Raw genomic sequence first — 16,987 nt, 5'->3', positions numbered from 1 at the left:
TGAAATGGTACTTGGTTTTACCTAGATTTCACTTTCAAACCCATTTTCCTTTATTAAATTGCGATAGCTAACTTGTTTCAGCTTCTCTCTCAAAATTCCAACTGGGCAATTAATGGCTGGGTTTGAAAAGAAATGGTCCACTGGTAGGGATAGATACATATCAGAGAAGACAAGGGCACAAGCTTTCGCCTTCCATATGACACCAAGGGACCATGGACATACACTTCACGATTGCCCCCATCCTCTTGACACGCAAACCAAACAAATTAATAAAATCTAAAGCTTCAACACTTGTTACTATTATTTTTGAGATCTTCCTACAGGTCCATCGTCCCTGCAATTGGGTTCCACCCTATCCAACCATAACATCTCCATTCATCAACACCACCACAATTATGAATTTGGAATTATTATGGATAGCCCACATTTTAGAATGTGAGTAAAATGGATTAAAAAAAAAAACCCATAGCATTATGTATGAAAAACCCTGCATGTGCGTGTCTCATTTCGTAGCCAAAAAGATGAAGGGTAAACGGATTTGGCAATCAGCAAAAGCAAAGAAAGCAACCGGTGGGATAGAAAGGGAAGGATATAAGGACAAGATACCAAGAAAAGGGTGAAAATAATTTGTACTGCAAGTAGGCATGAATAAAAGAATATAACCATTCATTCACATCTTATGAACTCAGGAATCTGAATTGAAAAGGTCAATAAGAGAACACATACATTGGTAATCAAATTGGCACAAACTTTACCAACCAGATGACCAGTAAAATTATGCTATGACTTTGGAGCTATATAACAGAAACTGTTAGTACTACTACATACACTTTTAGGCATTCTATATGTTGCATCGATCATAACCAGAGAACCATGATGAGGTTTCTGTGAGTTTTGGCAACTCACCATCTTCACCACTATGATCGCATGCATATTCTTCAAATGCCTCGTCGTAAACTGGTTGTTGTCTTGCTTCCCTATGTAAACGAGAATTCGCAAGGAGCTCATTGAGAGCGCTTATTTCCTTTTCATGATTTTTCTTCAATTTATCAATCTGTTTGTAGGCCCTCTCAGTTTCTTGCTCTGCCTCCATAGTTCGCTTCTGCATATTTTTAATAAGATTCAGGGTAAAATCTTATTTATCACACTAAAATTCTCATTTCACTCACAGAGAGTTTAGGAAATTCCAACTTAGCGAAAGTAGAAAGCCAAGACAAAAATATGAAGACATTCAAATCCAAAGCAATAAGCAGAAACGACGAATATGAATTCACGAGCAGGAGTCCTAGAGTTTTCTTAAAGCATAAAGCAATAAGCATAGAGCTAAAGTCCAAGAGTTTGAAGCTCTACTTTTGAGTAAAACCCCAGCACCAAAAAAAAAAAAAAAAAACAACAACAACAACTTGCAAAATTCTGAACTCCGTTTAAACAAAGTTTACAAATTCATAAAATTTTATTACAGAATGGAAAGGGAAAGTTGAAAAAGAAAACCATGCATGAGGGCACAGATGTAAAATGCAGAGAGAGAAAGTGAGAGAAAATGTAACTGATTAATTAAGAAAAAGTGTACAGAAAAGATGGTATAAGGAGTGGATCCATAAGCTGTTGGCCAACAAGAGCTTGAGAGAGCCGAACTGTAACTGTTGGATTGAGAAAATTATTGTACAGAAAAGATAGCATGAGTGGATCCATATGCTATTGGCCAAAGAGTAATGAGATGGAGAGAGGGAACAAACAACATGAGGAGATTATTAGAACATGAAAGGCAAAATAATGGAGCTTTGATGAAGAGGAAAATACACTGATGATTGCAGAATGTTTCAATATTTTGAACAGAAGTGCTTGACCCTATAAGCATATATCATTACATTGTCTTTCACCCAGATATTGTATTGAAATTTTCATGAAAGGGAATGCATTCATTGTGCTATGCCATCTAGCTCTAACTCAAATGCCATCTCCCCACTTCAGAACAGAGATGAGAGTAAGGTTGGGGGTTCAAGGGTTCAAAAGTTAAACCCATTGGGTATATGTGTAACCTACCAATACAAACGATTTCAGGTTGTAAGTATTAGTGTGGTGGAGGGCGCAAACGGGGTTTGATTGAGTACATGGTAGCTTACCAAATAAAAACAAATAAATGCTTTGTTTGCACAGTGATATGGATATTACCAAGTCATTTATACACTCATTGCATATAAACATTTACAAAAAAAAATAGACAAAGTAATAAAGTATCAAAAAAATGGAGAGCTACACAAACTCACCTGGGAAGCAGCAACAGCCTCTTCTGATTCTTTTAGCCGTGCAAGCAATTCTCCTGCAGCCTGCACAGCCTCTGCAGTGTCTCTCAATTGAGCCTGAAGTCCTTTGTTCTCATCCCTAAGATATCTCCTTTCTTTTTCTTTTCCTACCCTTAATGCTGAAATTTCTGCAGCAAGGGCATTTATGAACTTGGACTCAGCTCCCCTAACTCCTGCTTTAGCAGCTGCTTTCTTGACATCCTCTGTTCCTTCTTGAATCTTCCTATGCCTTGCAAGCAACTGAATATGCTTCTCTTCCAAATCTGCATATGCTTCCAGCATGCGTGCATGCCCCTCCATGGCCATCTGCATTGCTTCATTTAGCTCTTCACCACATTTCCTCTCAGTTTCCAGTTCTTGCTTCCTCTTTTCGGCTAGAGATCTGCTAGCTTCAAGTTCAACTCTCAATTCTTCAGAAAGAGAAATCCATCTGCTCTCTGCTTCAGTCCAACGACTTCTTTCCTGTTCAAGTTTTGCCTCAGCACTCTCTTCGGTTGACTCCGCACTAAGAGGGGGAGCAGAATTGGGCTCACATGGATAAGTCAACTGCAGTATGGGACTTTGCTTTCGAGACGCAGTGGATGAAGAGTCTATGTAATATTGTAGCTGGCTTCTCAAATCTTCAATCTCTTCCAACAACACTTCCCTCTCACCCATATCGAAGAAATTTCGATAATGTTCCAGCTCATCTTGAGCTCTTTTTAACTCGATTTTTGCTCTTAAAACTTCAGGATGATTCTCATATTTCTCCTTTAAAATCTGAAGATGATACGTAAGATATACGCACAATATACTGAATAATGAACTTTGAGAACAAATTTTTACCTTATGCTCATGTGTGAGGGATGCTAGCTCTTCCTCCATGAACTCCTCAGTGGGTAAAACACCATCCATAAGGTTCTCGAGGCGAAGAATTTTATCCTCCCTTGTCTGTGCTATTATGGCATTGCATTCCCTCTCATGCTTGTATTGTTGCACCTGTAAATGACAAATGAAGAGGTCATGCATCACTAGAAGAAACTAAAGCTTATAGTTGGGTATTGGCAAAACTAGAAAGAAACCTACCAAACGGTTAAGCTGCACAATCTCAGAAGTTTGCTTTGCACAGAAATCTTCTAGTGCCATTTCTCTCCTGATAGCTCCTGCCAAAACCTTCTCCACTGCCTGTTTGGAAAGGAAAAAAGAGGGGGTCAACCAACTTATGCATATGAAGATTCCAGAATAATATTTGGAAACCCTGCTCTCCCTAGACTTACTTTGGGAACATGATTCTTCAATTTGTCAGCAGACTCTGTACCATCTACAGGTACTATCTGTAGGTTTGAACTGTCATCAGCCTCTTTGACCTCTAGCTGCATTCTATTCTTGCAACTACTACATGTAAATATGACTGAATTTTCTTCTGATATATCACCAGGAAAGGTTTGCACACCCACATCAACTTTGTCAACGGGTAAAAATGGCTTGGATTCTTCAGGTTTGAATGGAAATCTGAATGATGACCGCCTTAGTGCTGAACTTTGTCGCTGATTATCTATAATTTCAAGGCCCTGGCGGATACTTGCTTCCAAATGTTCAGTTGGTGTAAGAAAGTTCTTACTTTTTTGAGTACACAGAGCACTAGAGGAGCTACTTCTCACAGATTTCTTGAAAGATATATGAGAAGCATCTAGGCCTAACTTATTGTCATCCTCGAGATCTTTTTGGGAAGCAGTTAACATCGATGAAGTCCTCAAGCTTTTCCTGCTGCTGCTGATTCTGGGTGAAACACTTGGAGTTGGAGACTTAAGTACTGGGGATACATCAGATGGAACTATGCTGAGGCTAGGAGACACACAATTCAATGATCCATTTGACAAATCATTCTGTGTATCTGCACTGGAAATGGTAGCAGAAACTCCATTTAGAGGTTCAGAGACAGTGCACACAGAATTATCCCTCACATTTACAGGTTCCACACAATCGACAATCATGATGTCATCCTGTTCAGATGCTCCTTCTTCCATTTTAACATCTATATCCTCAGAAATTTGGTCCTTGATACATCCACTTAAATCTTCAAACTCCACCTGTTGTGAAACTGAATTTACTGTTTCTTCTTTGCTCACATCAATTGTATTGTTAGCTTCACTGCTGGCTATTTGCTTATCCACTCGCTCACAGAGAATCTCAACAGCTTCCTCATCTATTTCCATCTCCTCATCACCATCATCATCAACATGACGTAATGTTATTGGACAACTAAGGCTAGACTTTAGTAGATTCATACTTCTACGAATCCATGCCGCTGAATGACCTCCATCTGGATCATGGGGATTGTAGCCTTTTGCCTTAACCCTATGTAGTTCATCCTGTTGATTCAAACACAAGGTCATATACCACACATGTTTAATTTTGAGTATTGGAGAAGCACAAAAGAATTAATTACTACAGCCTCCCATGTGTGCTCAAAGGCTCTTTGTTTTTCTTTGTCATATTTTTCCTTTCATCCCAATTCAGGGTTTATGCATTGGTCCATTCAAGTCCCAAAACTAATAGGGGTATCAAAAAGTAAAATGCAAAATTACATCCAACCAAATTGCTATGAATACAGAACAATGTGGCGAATGTGCATGTATTAGGTGAGCATTATATGAACTCAATGAAGTTTGTGCAACTGATTTTGTAAAGTAGGAGCTGTGAGAATCCCATAAGATTCAATAGATGCAAGCAAAACCATGCTCTGTGTGAATCTTACATGAGTTTGACATGCCACTTGAGCCATTAGATATTGGTCTTATAAATGATAATAGTTCCATGCAGGCTCCACATGCCAGTACTTGCTATTCTAGAACAAAAACTAAGAGAGAAATACATAGAATAAGAAAATCAAGGTTTTATATTTGTGGCGGGACCATGTCCAGGTAATAATCAATGCATGCAATCAAAAAAAAGTGCATAGGCTTAACCTAATCCATAAGCATTTAAATAAGTAGAATTAAATCCTTAAGGACCTCTAAATGGATTGCTATAAAAGTTAGCCTTTCAGCATCCCTATCTCCAATCAAAAGTCCCCCTTATTTCCATCTCAATAATATCCAACCATGTGGGAAGAGCTAATTTAATCCAAAACTAAACCTAAATAAAATGTATAAAGCAAGAGAGAGTAGTATCAGTACTTCTAGTTGGTGTTTTGAAGGTTGCTTCATATTTGCGAAAACAGAAATTGAGAACAAAATGACACAAAAGAAAAGGTATATGCATATTGAAGTGAATTTGTTTTTAGTTATTTGATCTCATTTCTTATTTTTGGGTAGGACTAATGTTAAGTGTATGTTAGGGGTATTTTGGAGAGTACACAATCCAATTTTATATTTAGAAGTAGAAATAGAAATAGATGAATAAGTATATACCCTTAGCTGCCGTATCACTTCACGCAAGTGATTCACATTTTCCTCCATGACTTCATTAACTACTGCTTTATTCTTAATAGCCTTGGCGCGCTGTGCAAATCTCAATGTGCTAAAAGTTTCACTCTTACAGCTGAAATATTGAGGCATGTGAACTTCAATTTCACAAAAGAAGAAGAAACAAGGGTGCTGCAAGGGAAGAATGGGTCAGCAATATTACCTTTGTGCTGGAGAAATAGCACAGACCATTGCTAATTTGGCATTTCCCCCAAGAGACTCCTGCAACAAAAATGTTAGCCTGGAGTCTCTATAGGGGATATGCCTCTGCTTTCCCGTCTGAGAAATTTCAGCAAGAATGTTTATCAAATTCCTGCACCAGTAAGTGAACCTAATTACAACAAAACTAAAAGTTGCTTCTTTTCACACAAGTCCGCATTAACAAATGAACCTAAATGCATCAAGCACCTCCCACCCAACCACCCACCCACCCCCCCCCCCCCCCCTCCTCCTCTCTCTCTTCCCTGGAAGCTCAACATAAGGATATAATAGTAGAAGTGAACAAAGTCATGAGTAAACATTAATTCGGACAAAATAAATGTGGCAATATCATTAGCAAATATGATGGGATGATGCTGGCTTGTACAATCAAAAACTAAAACAATAGAAGTCAACAATGCTGGCTTAAACCGTCCAGCTATAAATTATCTGCAAGTAATGGTCAAAGTAATCCATGACATGTAGTGTATGATGTTAGTAAAAGCCCTGCCTGGGCAGTGACTATAGGAAAATTATCTAAATTGTATGCCCAGATGTGGTCAGATAGTGGTATTCTCAGAAAGTTCAAAAAACAGCCATATGCATATCTTTTTGTGTAAGTAGCTATATGCATAGCAATATTGACTACTTTTTTTTTCTGATGAATGACTAACCAAAATTCTTAATTTATCTGCAACAATATATTTAAAGTTTCACTTATTCTTTCTTGCCCTCTTTTATAGATACCAAAATTGGTTGATTGTTTTGAAAGAGTTAAATTCCATATTTGAAGTTGGTCATATTTTGGCTACAAATTTACAGGACAGTAAAATTCATTTTTTGAAACATCTATATTATGACTGAGTTCACAAGACTTCCATGCATAAAAAAAATTTCGTTTTTGTGGTACATCTAACTATTAGCTTCAGAGCAAAAATAAAAATGTCCACACTTTTGCCTTACTAAATGCTACAATTAATGTTTTGTCATATCGTGTTCCAAAATTAATTTAGATAAAAGATGGCTTCTTCTTCTTCTTGATGGCTCCATATGAAACAATTGTGTCTAAATTAACACACTTTTGCCTTACTAAATGCTACAATTAATGTTTTGTCATATTGTGTTCCAAAATTAATTTTGACACAATTGTTTTATATGGAGCCATCAAGAAGAAGAAAAAGGCATCTTTTATCTTAACAAAATTCTTCAATAACAAGAAGGTTGAAAAGCTACTCCAAGCAGCTCAGGAAGAGATGCTCTTCAAGCTCTCCCTCAATTCCCACATGTCCTGCATCTCCCCTCAGTACCCCTGCTCCAATCTTGACCGTCATTATTTTCAAGCCCTCAAATCCGGACCCTCACCGTCAATCTTAATCTCAATCATAACCACAAAAATCAGAGTACCCTCAGTTAATGAACCACAAAAACATGGAAATGAGGAATTGAAGTTCAGAGCAATGATCTCTCAATCCAGTTTGCCATTCCCAAGGGCTCCTTGTTTTCTTTCTTCTTTTTTCTTTTTTAATGGTAAGATACACAAGCACTTGATGGGTCTTGAACCCATGACCTCACCCTCCACCTAGCACTTCTAAGGGAAGGAGATGCCAGTTAAGCTAGAGCCCATTATCTTCTCCACCACCACCTCCTTGGTCCACTTCTCATCTTTTTTTCTTTTCCCCTCCTCCACCACCTCCTTGGTCCCCTTCTCATCGTTTTTCTTTTCCCTCTTTTACTGTATTTTGTTTTGTTTTGTTTTCTCACAAATTAAAAAAATAAAATAAAGGGGGTATCAAAATTAATATGAAGTGTTTTGCCCCGTATGACATTCAATTTATAAAATCTATTTTGTTTTACAAATTTTCTCAAAACAATTTTACTTAATGTACTTTGATGTTCACATGCATTGTCATGTGAAATTTATTTTTATGAGTAAATGGATGCCAAGAAACATTTTTAAATTTGAGTTTAAAAATATCTTAGAAAATATTCTAAATGAATTTTTTAATATAAAGAAACAGTAGTGAGACGGAAATTCAGATAGAAGGATCAATTCAGGTATTTCTCAATGTTCAATTTTTCTAATTTCAAATTTGAAAACCATGGAGTCAGTTTGATTTTGACCCAAAGTTCAAGAGGTTTTTTGCATTTTTCTCTTTTTTCTTTTTACTGTACATAATGTACTACCTTCTTTTCTATGTACAGCTGCCTTCCCCAGTGTTTTATTTTTATTTTTGAAAACATATACCCCACCCTAAATAGCAATAAGCAACAAAAAAAAGGAAAGAAGTCAACCTCATCATTTAATTAAGATTATATCAAAATCCGCTCAACGGTTATGAGACAATAAAATTACTGAAATAACTCTTAAGGTGGATTGATCATGATGACATCAAATTGAGAACTTAAACATGTGTTACATCATATTAAACCTAACGGATCATGGTTAATTTTGAAGGGTTTGTATACATACAGCAATATTTGATTAAGATAATATCAAGCTCCACTCACCGGTTAGGAGACAATAGGATTACTGAAATAACTCTTAAGGTGGATGGATAATAATGACATCAAACTGTGAACTTAGGAAAATTATTAGATACTCCCGGAGTACCATAAATGCGTACTCCTCCCTCTCACATAAATGGTAGGTTCCACCATGAATTTAATTAGTAGGACTCACCATTTATGTGAGAGGAGGGAGTATGCATTTATGGTACTCCGGGAGTACATAATAATTTCCCGTGAACTTAAACATGTGCTTTGCCATATTAAACCTATATCCCCTCTTTCCTTCATTTACATCCAGTCTCAATTCTACTTCCAACTACTGACACAAGATACGATGACAAGAAAGGAGTTCAATCAGAAATAGACAGAAAAAAGGCTGCAAGGCTACTTTCTTTCTCATAGGAGGGTTTTCATCCAACAATTATCAATACCCCTCGCTTGGACATTTAAGTGAGTTGGGTTTCTTTCCAGTTCCAAAATGAGGCAAACCTAATCAATCATTGTTAATTTTGAAGAATTTGTACGTACAACAATATTGACCAATTGGTAAACTACACCAAAAATGCACCTTTGCATGAAAAACAATAAATGAAAGAGAAATGTTTGACCATACCCAAGTTGTGAAAGTGATCTATTAATATTCCCAGCTTCCTTTAAACGATCCCCTGCTGCACCGGTTAACTTTTGTCTCTCTGAACCAGCTAGATCAACAAGATTTATTCTGCTTGTTTTGCAGGTGCTTAAACCATCTGCCTTGCTCTGCAAAAAGGATGGTTTACTTTAAAATCCCTCCAGCAACTATTCAGGACAGGAACAATAAAGAAACAGAGGCATTTACAGTTTGCATTTTTTGTTAAAGCATCCAATCCAAAATCTAAAATTGTAAGGAAGTGGGTAAAAATATATATTGATTGGGATAAAACGTAAAACACCCCCTTGCAGGCAGGCCTGCCTAACAACCAACACCAAATTATGGATATCACAGACAAAAGACATCCTCATTAAGGGTTTCACATGATTTTTTTTTTTTTTTTTTTTTGGGTAAGGTAAAATTTTCCACACAATTTGATACCAATGACATCTCGATCTAACTATGCTCTGATAGCATCTTTTTTGATAAATTAGGCTCTGATAGGATCTTAAAAACAATCTAACCCCAAAGACTGAAGCTGTTTGAAAATGGACCAACCATGTATATGTAGCTCAGTAGCACCAAACATTGTTCTGCAGAATTTTATACCATTCTAATTAACAAGTTCATTATCAAATACTCAAGTCAATAACTTCACAAAATTCCTTCTCAGCAAGCTAGGAAAATCCTGTGTTTTTTTTTCATTTTTTTTATTTTATAAATCTATAACAGAATAAAGTCTGACTCATACTTTAAAAATAGCAATTAATGACCCAATCATCTATGGTTCCAGACACAGGACAAACCAAAACAATACACAATAAAATTGAAAAACAGAAAATAGTGATAGAGAACCTGGGAGTCAGCACCAAGTAAGGGAAAACTTCTTAGATCAACACTTAGAGTTGAATGGAGTTGGCACCATTCAACACTTACATGGACAATTTCAATAGAAATTTATTCATCAAAATAGTCCCCCTTCATTGGAGTAAATTCTAACTGACCCTATTTCTAAATTACTTATTACAAAAATACCCTTGAATTTAAATCAATAATAAACCTAATTAAATACAAGGGCCTAAAATAAAATACAATTAGCCAATAAACATGCAATTGATTCCAAAATTAAATAAGACCAAATAAAAATTTATTTGTGCTTCCCAAATCAGTTCTCACACTTTCTTTTGTTGATAAGTTCATATCAGTTCTCAAACATGAATAGTCAATAATAAACCTAATTAAATATAAGGGCCTAAAATAAAATACAATTGGCCAATAAACATACAATTGATTCCAAAATTAAATAAGACTAAATAAAAATTTATTTGTGCTTCCCAAATCAGTTCTCATACATTTTTTTTTTTTGATAAGTACACATCAGTTCTCAAACATGAATAGTCTTTACCTTGCATCGGGATTCAACAACACAAGTAAAAACAGTATGTGAGCGGGAACTCTCCGCATTAATACTAGTTGCACCTGTCCTCCTGTTTGACAAACCCTGCATTATTTATTCAGTAGTTATAAATATGATGCTTGAAGAAAAAAATAAAAATAAAAATAAAAATAAATCACAAAATATAAACCATTTTATCTAAATAACAATGCTGAAAAATAGGAAATAAATTGGACCATCTTTGACATTAAATGGATCAAGTTATCAAATGTATGAGCTGTTAGCTTGAAAATATTCTTTCTAAATAACAATTCATTTTTTAATTAATCTTGCTAATGGAAAGCCTTATGTGTACACCTCATAAACAAGGAAAGAATCCAGATATGAGACATTTTCTTCATGTTAGCCTTACCTTATCTTTATCTTTATCTCATCTATTAAATATAGCTTATGGCTTAACATGCTTGAGCCCTACGCCTCAACATTCCAGCATTAAGATGCTTGGGGCTTAGGCCACTTTAAGTTTTTAAACGTTCAATACCTCAAAGTGAAGAAGAAAGGTGTGTTTTTAAGAATGACAACCTTACAATCAAACTTGTGAAATTCCTTCGCCCTTTGGGCTAAAAATTATACAATATATATATATATATAAAACTTTTAATGCTCACTACCACTTGTTATTGTTAATTAACACAAATCTAAAGTATTAAGCTTCTTAACATAAAGCTGTGGCAACATTCTGAATTACCTAATTAAGCTTCCTAACATAATGCTGCAATTCTGCATCAATGCAATCCCTTAATTGAGGATAAGAACGTTGAATTACCTTATTCAGTTAAATCCTTCCCTTTTTTATTGTTAATAGGTAATTTAGGGTGCAAAGCTAGAAGTTAAAGGCAGTATTTATCCATTCAAAACTTGATCCTGAGCCTAGATAGCAACCACCACCATGATTGAAGTTAGTATGGGAAGCATCAATACCAATACAAGATACACAGAGAAATGGAAATTCTTGAAAACCAGGATACATACACAAGCGCACACACACACAAGTAAGGTCAGGTATCCAAGAGTGTGTGTGTGTATTAAAAACCTTTGGATGCCCAACCTCACTTGTGAGAGGAGGAAGTGTTCATTGGCTTCAAAAGTAGAATATATGATAATCAATTAATTAATCTAAATTTTCAGGTATATTTTATGTTATCAAATTTTAAAATAAATAACGAGCATCGAAACCTTCAAAAAAATATAACATTTTCAAAATACACAAATGCACTAAGCCTAAAATATACTTCATCTCTAATTGACCCTCGATTATAAAAGCAGGTGTCAGGCAGGTAAAACTAGTGTTAGTAAAGGCGTCAAGCGCACAAGCCTCTTGGAGCCTAGGTGCAAAGTGCAAGAACGTACCTGATTGAAATGAAGTGCACATTGTTTTAAACATAATATATACTAATTTCTAATTAAAAGATACATAATTATAATTAAAAAAAAAAAAGTTAAGAAACTCAAAATAGTAATGTATTTTGCTAATTAGCTAAAATGGATAGTACAACTGCATAATTTATGAGTTCAAATTTCATATAATTTATTCAATTTCTTAAAAATGATATATAGTAAAATTGAAAACAAGTATTAAAGAACAACAATATAATAATAATCTACTCAGAAAGTTTAAATATAACATTTTGTATAATTTTCTTGTACTTTAAAAAAAATAACCCAAATAGGTAATGATCAAATGAAAATAATCCAAAACGCAAAGACCACAAGAATAGTAAATCATACTTGTTTATGTCTTTCGATATGTAAACAAAACATTGTTTGTGTAATACAACACCTTAAGAATAATGTTTGTTTAATAAACCAATGTCCATGTCATTTAGGAGTTAATTTTAATGGTTCATATATTTTTTTTTAGCAAAGAAATAAAAAAGTGCACCTAACATGCAGGGCTGTTAAGAAGCAGAGTCAAGCCAAATATTAAAAGTTCAAGCTTATTCATTTAAATTTTTTTTACAAACAAAATTTTATATTCAAGTTTGGCTCATTTTCTTGTCGAGCAAGCTCGAGCTTGTTCACAAGCTTCTTGATTAACTTATTTTTTTCTTATATACAGTGAAATCATGACTAAAATGTTTTACCTCTTCACAATTCCATGAACTTTTACAACAAATAGACTATTTATATCATCAATAAGCTACAAATAATAATTTAATATCACATAAACCTATTATCAAACTTATACAATCCAATTTCAAGCCTATATAAATACATTTTTAGACAAGTATACATATAAAAATATAATATTATATATAGTTAAATCAAGCCCCCATATTTACAAGCTTGTTAATGACACATTCTTATATTTGAGCTTGGTTTGTTTAATAATCAAGCATAAACTTAAGGCTTGAACTTGGCTTATTTTCTAAACAAACAAACATAAACAAGATTTTTCCCAAGCCAAGCTTGAGTTGTTCATAAACAGCTTGGTTCATTTACAGCCCTTTTGTGCATTTTGCTTATTCAAAAGGTGCTAGAAAAGCGTGCTTCATTAAATGAGAAAAGCTTTAAACCTTAGGGCTTTGATCTATAAGCTTTAAGCGCGGTTTTAATAAAACTAGACTCTAAAAACAGACCCTATTATCTCCCATTTGCATCACAAACTCCTTCAAAGCTCAAGCACATATGCAACAAAACCCATCAACCCCCATGAGCAGAAAAGCATGATTGGTTGATGAGTAGGTATTAGATCAACGTGTGCGTGTGTATGTGAGAGAGAGAGAGAGAGAGAGAGAGACTGCTGAATAGCTAGACAAGGATTTCGACTCTTTCAAAGTGAGTCCAACTAGTTTTTCCCCCCGATTTGAGCAACTCCAGCATCAAGATCGTATCAAGATTTTGAGCAACTCCGGCTTGTCTTGACTGTGTCCACAACACATCTAGACTGAATCCAAAATTTAAAATATTTATTTTAGTCCCCAGCCGTATCTGAGGAGTATCCATGTCCAATACATATCATACACCAACGTGCCAAGGGTAATGTCATATCCATACTTCCTGATACAATTTCTTTCACTTCTCTTTTGATTCATTGAGAAACAGAACTTGTGTTTGTTATTGCCACTCCTTGAATTTCTATTTCTAATGGAGAAATTCATACAAACGAAAATTAATATAAAAAATATTACTCTTGAAGAAGTTTCAAACCATAATTCCTATTAAAAAAAATGTTTGAAAAGTTGAAACATCATATGAATAAAAAGGTTTCAACAATTTGACAGTCTAAAAATACTGCTCTTTATTGTAGCAATAATAAAATATAGAGTAACCTATCCTCACACAAAAGGTCAACCCTTTGAGATGTTTTCCATCTAACTGAATATGAATTATCCAATAAAAACTACTGGGTCAGAATCAAGTATCAGTATCTATATTTATCAAATTAACAAAATGAAATTATTTTATTTCATTTGCAAAGCACGTGTGTATGATCAAATGTTTCATTCTCAACAAACGGTTAGGAACAGGACTCTAAATACACTGCTCAAAAAATTCTCATGTATACTCACAGTAAAGTCACAAACACCATAACACAAAAATGTATTCATGCTATGCCTACAGTAGAAAAAGTATAACAAAGAGCAAACCTTTATCAAGAGCCTAGTCACATCCTTCATTGTACCTACATACTCCTCTGTGAGATTTTCAACATAGACGCCAGATTTGACATCTTCTCTTATCTGGGAGAATGAAAGAAAAGACCTAAGAAGACCAGCTTTGTAGCATAAAAATGATAGGAGAAATATTTATGAGTTCCTTTTACCTGGAGATTTCTTTGATTTGGATCCAACAAATCTGTGATTTGTTCATTGTAAATCTGCAATAAATTGAAAAGTCAAGTGGCATATCCTATAAGCAGGTCAAGTATGCCAAAAGGAACCAGTTTATAATCACCCAACCTCGAGAAAAGAACAGTGACATTGATAGTTAAGTTTTTCCTCAGCGCGCTTGATTTGCTCCTATTATAAAAACACAATTAGGACTATAGTTCAATACTATGATATAAGCTTCAATGGGCTCAATAAATAAGAGAATCAATCAGCTCACCTCATTTATGCGGGCAAATAGTCTCTCAAAAACACGAGGGGTTAACCCTGCTTGATCACTGGATAAGTTTTCTTCCAACAAGCCGTTGGCCGGACCCCAAATGGTATAAGTCTTTCCGCTTCCCGTCTAACAAAATTAAGACACAGAAAATATTAATAGCATCATTATACATAACACAAAATCTGAAAGAGAAACAAAAGAACTCTAAAAGATACCTGTCCATATGCAAATACAGAACTATTGAATCCAGCCATACAATTTTCGATAAGAGGTGCTCCTACAAGTTGGAAGATATCTTCCTGCAAATAAGATAACATCTATTCAGCAGTCAAATACCATCAATCATTTAATTCAAGCCTGAAAAAAATCATATCAATAAGGATCGTGCCTGTGTTGCTTCAACATCAGCAACTGAGTCGAATGTGAAAGTTTGTCCATTAATCAATAACGAATCACCAGAAATCTTCTGAACTATCAAATCACCTTCATCCCGATCCTTGTGTGGTGGACGCATTCGGACTACTACCTAAACATTTTCAACGAAAATCCTCCAGAAATCAGTGAAAATAGTAATGCTATATTCAGCTTATGAAAAAATGTTAGTAAATTCGAAGACATGAAAATCTATAAAGCTCATTCTCATTCTATAACTATTTCTCATCAACAGGGAAAAAAATGGTCATAAAACACAATAAATATCCAAGATTTCCTCTCTTTTCCTTCGATTTCTAAGCAGCCAAACATAAGTTCAGTAAAAATGAGATTCAAAATTTCTAAGAAAAACCCTAGGGTTCACGATTGGGAGAAGGAGTACCTGAACGCCGGAATCAGAAGCCGAGTTCTCAGTCCCGGACTCAAAGCTGAGCTTCCTTTTGTGAGAATTTGCAGGAGGTGGCCTCGGCGGCAATGGACTCTTCAATTTGGCCGCCATAGCCGGCGATGGCTTGGATTCGGAGGGGATGGAGGTCAGATCGGACGGCGGCGCATTCTCCTTGGCCGATTTAGACTTCCGAGACGGGCGTGGCTTGGCGGAGCAAGGGCTCGGCGACGACGCTGGATCGGTGGAATTTGCCTCCCTCAAGATCGCGTTTCTCGGTAGCATGAAGTGCTTCATCGCGAGCACAGATCTCACAGAGAGAAAAAGAACTTTTCTAGAGAGAGAGAGAGAGAGAGAGAATGTGTGTGGAAATGAGAGAGAGTAGGGTTTGGTAGGACAAGGAAGCGAAAGAGAAGGATGGGAGAGATAGATAGATGTAGCCGTTGAAGGAAGAGGGAGAGAGAATTTGAATTTGGGGGAATTGTGAGAAAAGCACGTGTGTAGGGTCTTTTTTATTTACATTTATTTTTTGGGAGAGAGAGAGAGAGATATATAATAAAACAAATCAAACAAAGTTTTTTGAATTCGTGTTGGATCTGGAGTGGAGCGTTGCGAATTGCGATGGACTTTGGAGCAACCCGTTACGAATAAGTAAGGTGGAAATGCCCTTCATTGATTGCTGGAATGCTTACGTGGACGGCCCAGATTCTAAATGCATTTTTGCTTCCTACTTTTTAGTCATATCTATCTGAGTCTCTCCAAATTAAAAATCATGTCTATTTTTGTTCCTGCCACCAACCCATTAACATAAAATCATATATGGCAAACGAAGTACACTGTATATAACAGTGCAAGTAATAAATGATGATGTGGCTAATATAAAAAAAAATTAAAAATGCCATATCAGCATTTAAATAAATAAATAATTACAAAAAATTAAAAACAAAATTCTGAATTTATAAATTTTTTTAAATTAATTAAGACAATTAAATTGATTTTTTTTATTCCTTTCTTTTTTTGAAAGAACTTATTCATTGTCTTTGTGTTCTTCCCTCTACCTAATACAGGAAATCCAATAAAAATTATAAGATGTGGAAAAAAAAAAGTAAAAATATTGTAGGTTTCTCTCAAGAGATTAAATGGCAAAAAAAATTTTAATATAGCAAAAATTTTGAGTTATTTATTTTGGGATATTTTACTCTATTGAAATAACCTAACAATGCCACGAAAAGTTAAAATAAAATAACCTGATCATATCACCATGTCTTAAAAAATAATTTATCTTTTAATTAACCTTCAATTTTTTATATAGTTTATTCTCTTTCTTCTTTAATTTGTTAATCATGTCTTTTAAATTTTTGTTTTGAAGAGATTCTTAAAAAAAAAAAAAAAAATTCCTTGTCGTTTAATGTATATTATAAACAGGACTCAAACATCTTTTAATTCGTTGTATTTTTTTTAATTTCCATTTAACGTTTTTAGAAAAACCTTTGATTTTTTTATGTCGTTCATTCTCTTTCTTTCTTTTATTTTTCACATCATATAATTTTTATTGTAACTCTTGTATACGTAGGCGAT

At 34.9% G+C, this 16,987-nt stretch overlaps 1 protein-coding gene across 1 annotated transcript; it reads right to left on the bottom strand.

The window, feature by feature from the left end:
• Positions 1-645: 645 nt before the first annotated feature.
• LOC126733399 (kinesin-like protein KIN-12B) lies at positions 646-15,933 on the bottom strand. The gene is made up of 16 exons (XM_050436700.1): positions 15,407-15,933; positions 14,981-15,118; positions 14,808-14,891; positions 14,593-14,718; positions 14,445-14,504; positions 14,309-14,362; positions 14,133-14,225; positions 10,492-10,587; positions 9,069-9,214; positions 5,913-6,062; positions 5,696-5,825; positions 3,560-4,654; positions 3,369-3,467; positions 3,129-3,281; positions 2,268-3,062; positions 646-1,102 (listed from the first exon to the last, which is right to left on the bottom strand). The coding sequence occupies exons 1-16, from the start codon at positions 15,704-15,706 to the stop codon at positions 842-844; spliced, it is 3,780 nt and encodes a 1,259-aa protein (XP_050292657.1). The 5' UTR covers positions 15,707-15,933; the 3' UTR covers positions 646-841.
• Positions 15,934-16,987: the final 1,054 nt, after the last annotated feature.

The sequence above is a fragment of the Quercus robur genome, chromosome 6 (assembly GCF_932294415.1).
Source record: "Quercus robur chromosome 6, dhQueRobu3.1, whole genome shotgun sequence".
NCBI lineage: Eukaryota > Viridiplantae > Streptophyta > Magnoliopsida > Fagales > Fagaceae > Quercus > Quercus robur.
The sequence above is the reverse complement of the archived record's forward strand: the minus strand, read 5'-3'. Positions and strand labels throughout refer to the sequence as shown.